Source organism: Oryza brachyantha, chromosome 10, assembly GCF_000231095.2.
Source record: "Oryza brachyantha chromosome 10, ObraRS2, whole genome shotgun sequence".
NCBI lineage: Eukaryota > Viridiplantae > Streptophyta > Magnoliopsida > Poales > Poaceae > Oryza > Oryza brachyantha.
This window is the reverse complement of record NC_023172.2, coordinates 1,957,176-1,960,430: the sequence shown is the minus strand read 5'-3', so window position 1 is coordinate 1,960,430 and position 3,255 is coordinate 1,957,176. Positions and strand designations below refer to the sequence as shown.

Here is a 3,255-nt window from a genome sequence, read left to right as displayed (position 1 = left end):
TGGATTGTAAAAGTCAAATTTGAACTTGTATGTTTGTGTAATGATATATCTTATATTAATCTATCTTTATAAATTTTTTTAAAATTTTTTAGTGACTAATTAGAGAGTATGTAATAAACGAGGAGACATCCGGTTTAGAATAATTTCCCCATATATTCCCAGATTCCTGTCTCCCTGCATATATAAACTCTTCCCTGAACGCAGCATAAATCACCAGCTGCCTCCACAGGATGGCTTCAGATGATCACTAGCTAGCAAGATACTACAGTAGCTAGCAGCTCGAGTGAGAATCAATCACACATTTCTTCTCCCTCGTATATACATTTCAGTTCTTTGCCCCTGTTCCTTGTTAATCTGCTGGTGCTATCTATATATTACTACTTGTGATAATGTTGTCGACGGTGGTTGTGGCCTCTTGCGTTCCGGTGAGCCGGTCGCCCGTGATGCGGCAGGCGTCCTCCGGCGTACGGCGGCGGGTTGGCCACAGCCAGTCCTCCTGGAGGCCGCCGCCGCCGCTGCCGCCGTCGTTCTTCTCTGCCGCCGTCGAGTGCAGGCGGCGTACGCTTGCTGTTGTATGTGCTGGTCCCGGCGGGCCGGAGAAACACCGCCCGGCGTTCACCATTCCTCCCACCGGTATGTACACTTCAATTCACTGAAATGTACGTGTTTTTGTAGGTCTTTACTATCTGTATTAATCGAACTACCTTCAGTTATAAATATACTTTTAGTATTTTTTTTTGAATGTTCGGACATATTTTCTTTTACCTGTTTTAATTAAAGCACCTGTATTTAGCTACTTGTTTAAACTTAGTAACAAGCAAAAGATTCTACTTCATCGAATCTTGTCGTAAACAACAAATATTTCACCAACAAATAGCTTCTAAAGTAGTTATTAAAAAACTGAATTAATTGCAACCAAATGTAATTGGATAAGAGAAATAAAGATGCACGCACTCTGAATCTGAATCATGATGCCATGCATGGCGTCTGCGACAAATCCAGCTCTGCTGTACCCGCTCCCGCCGGCGGACGGGAAGGAGCGGTGGGAGATGAAGGACGGCGAGGACAGCGTCCAGCTGTGGCTGCAGGTGCCGGGCCTCTCCAAGGAGAACCTCGAGATCACCACCACCGAGGACCTGCTGGAGATCAAGTGGAAGGGCGGCGGCCGCGCCGGCGCCGGGCCGGAGGACATCCACGGGATAGGCCCCTTCCACGTCCGCCTGCTTCTCACCAAGGAGTACGTCGCCGGCGAGGTCACCGCCGTGCTCAAGGCAGGCATGCTGGAGGTCACCATTCCCAAGAACAAAGCCGTGCAGCCCCAAGTCGTCGAGATCGGGAAGCAGCCGCCACCGCCGCAACCGCCCGCACCAGGAGGTGGCAGGAGTCCCTCGTCGCCGCCGCCGCCGCAACCGCCCGCACAAGGAGGTGGCAGGAGTCCCTCGTCGCCGCCGTCGCTGCCGCAACCGCAAGCGCCCGCACAAGGAGGTGGCAGGAATCCCTCGCCGCCGTCGCCGCCGCCGGAGCCACGACAGCCACCGTCGCCTCCGGCACCGTAGGCCGGCAGGTTGCCGTGCTCAGAGGAACATCGGTTTTGAAACGCATGCGGTTCAACGAATTTCGTTGCATTTGTATGAATAAAGTTGTAACAATTTGCCGTCGAACATCCGTCGTATGTACGAATGATGGAGATCAGGATTCAAATCCGAGCATTTTGATGTTTCTGAAAGAAATCGATTCCACGCGTTCCAGAAACAACCGTGTTGTAGTGATCAAAATTATGGTTATGTTTGGTGTGGTGGATCATGTTAATGTTAATTCGGTACACTAAATTGCATCCTTATATATATATATATTCTCCAAAATTTTCTTCACAATTTAAAGTGAAGATTAAAGTTTGGAAATCAAACTCTCCTTTGAAACCTCCTTAATTAATTGTATTCCCTCCATCCCAACTGCCAAAATATACGTCAAATGAATTTCTCCTTACCCAGCCAAGCCGAAAGAGCTAGACCCGCTGTCTTGCTGCCTTTCCATTGCACATGGGCCCAAGAGCTCCAGTATTCTTTTCTCATTTGGCCCGACAAAGCTGCGTCTCCTACATATATATTCATTTTACCAACATGTTGGCCCAACTACTTTCTCTTCCCTTGTCTTATCGAGACCAGCCCGCCTGTGACCTCTTTCTCGTTTCGCTCATGCTGCGTTCGGCTGGCATGGTAAATTAACTTACCTCTTTCATTTTCTGTGCATATGTTTTTCGAACTGTTAAACGGTGTATTTTTTGTAAAAAAATTCTATAGAAAAGTTGTTTTTATAAATTATATTAATCTATTTTATATTTTTTTAATAATTAATAATTAATTAATCATATACTAATCTATTACTATGTTTTCCGTGTCAGGTGAGTTAACTTATCATCCCCTCTTGCCGAACGAGGCCTCAGTCTAGCTAGCTCGTTGTCCAAGCTAGCACGACTAGGGCAGCCACACCCTAGTCCCGCACCCGCCAAGTGCACAAATGGCCATGACATATCACGTGACAATGAAGTGCAACAAGCCACAAACGGTGGTTTCACCTTCTCCTGCAAATCCCATCGCATGTGGGCTAGGGTCGATGAGATGACATCGCGAGCCCTCGCACATTATACTACGCATAGCGACACACTATATGGCATCTATTTAGCCGCAATTCGATGCTGTCTAACTCCGGTGAGACGCCATGGAAATAACAGCCTCGCGCAACACCTCGTCTAGCTTTATTATTCTCTTTTCCCGATGTCCGCAACCCGTTCAATTAAACCACTACACCGAGTCCATGACATCACCTCCCCTTGGCAAACACCATTGTGCCATTCATCTATGTCAAAAGGACTCCACCGAGCATACCTATGACGCACCTCCCCTCGTCCTTCTTGTGCCATTATTGCTGGCAACTACACAGTTGCTAGCCAACCCCATTAGTTGTGCCTTGGCCACCGTCCATATTACCAAGTTCTAGCCACGGCTACAAGAAGATACCGATCTCCTCGGGCTCATCCTTTTCACCGCCCGCACCACCACCATCACTGCTAACTACTACCTCTCCCAAAGCCCTCTAAGAGTTGGACAGGTATTCTATCAAACACTCGGTGCATGCCCACGAGGAGCTCTGCCCTATCCAAGCCATCAAACCAATCCCGCCACCCCAAACCTATGAATCTAGACTCCACATCTCGTACATAACCCTGCCTTCATAGTGTGACCTCCATCCTCAGCC

General features: G+C 48.1%; 1 protein-coding gene across 1 annotated transcript; it reads left to right on the top strand.

Annotated features, from left to right (window-relative positions):
• The first annotated feature begins 230 nt into the window (after window positions 1-230).
• LOC102710624 (formin-like protein 5) lies at window positions 231-1,814 on the top strand. The gene is made up of 2 exons (XM_040528402.1): window positions 231-633; window positions 1,003-1,814. The coding sequence occupies exons 1-2, from the start codon at window positions 390-392 to the stop codon at window positions 1,554-1,556; spliced, it is 798 nt and encodes a 265-aa protein (XP_040384336.1). The 5' UTR covers window positions 231-389; the 3' UTR covers window positions 1,557-1,814.
• The last annotated feature ends 1,441 nt before the right edge of the window (window positions 1,815-3,255 follow it).

What these genes read in the sequence shown, in the direction of transcription:
- LOC102710624 (XM_040528402.1), top strand. Translation starts at nt 390, where the DNA reads ATGTTGTCGACGGTGGTTGTGGCCTCTTGCGTTCCGGTGAGCCGGTCG. An exon ending in GTTCACCATTCCTCCCACCG is followed by an intron (nt 634 to 1,002) that starts GTATGTACACTT and finishes CGACAAATCCAG; the next exon opens with CTCTGCTGTACCCGCTCCCG.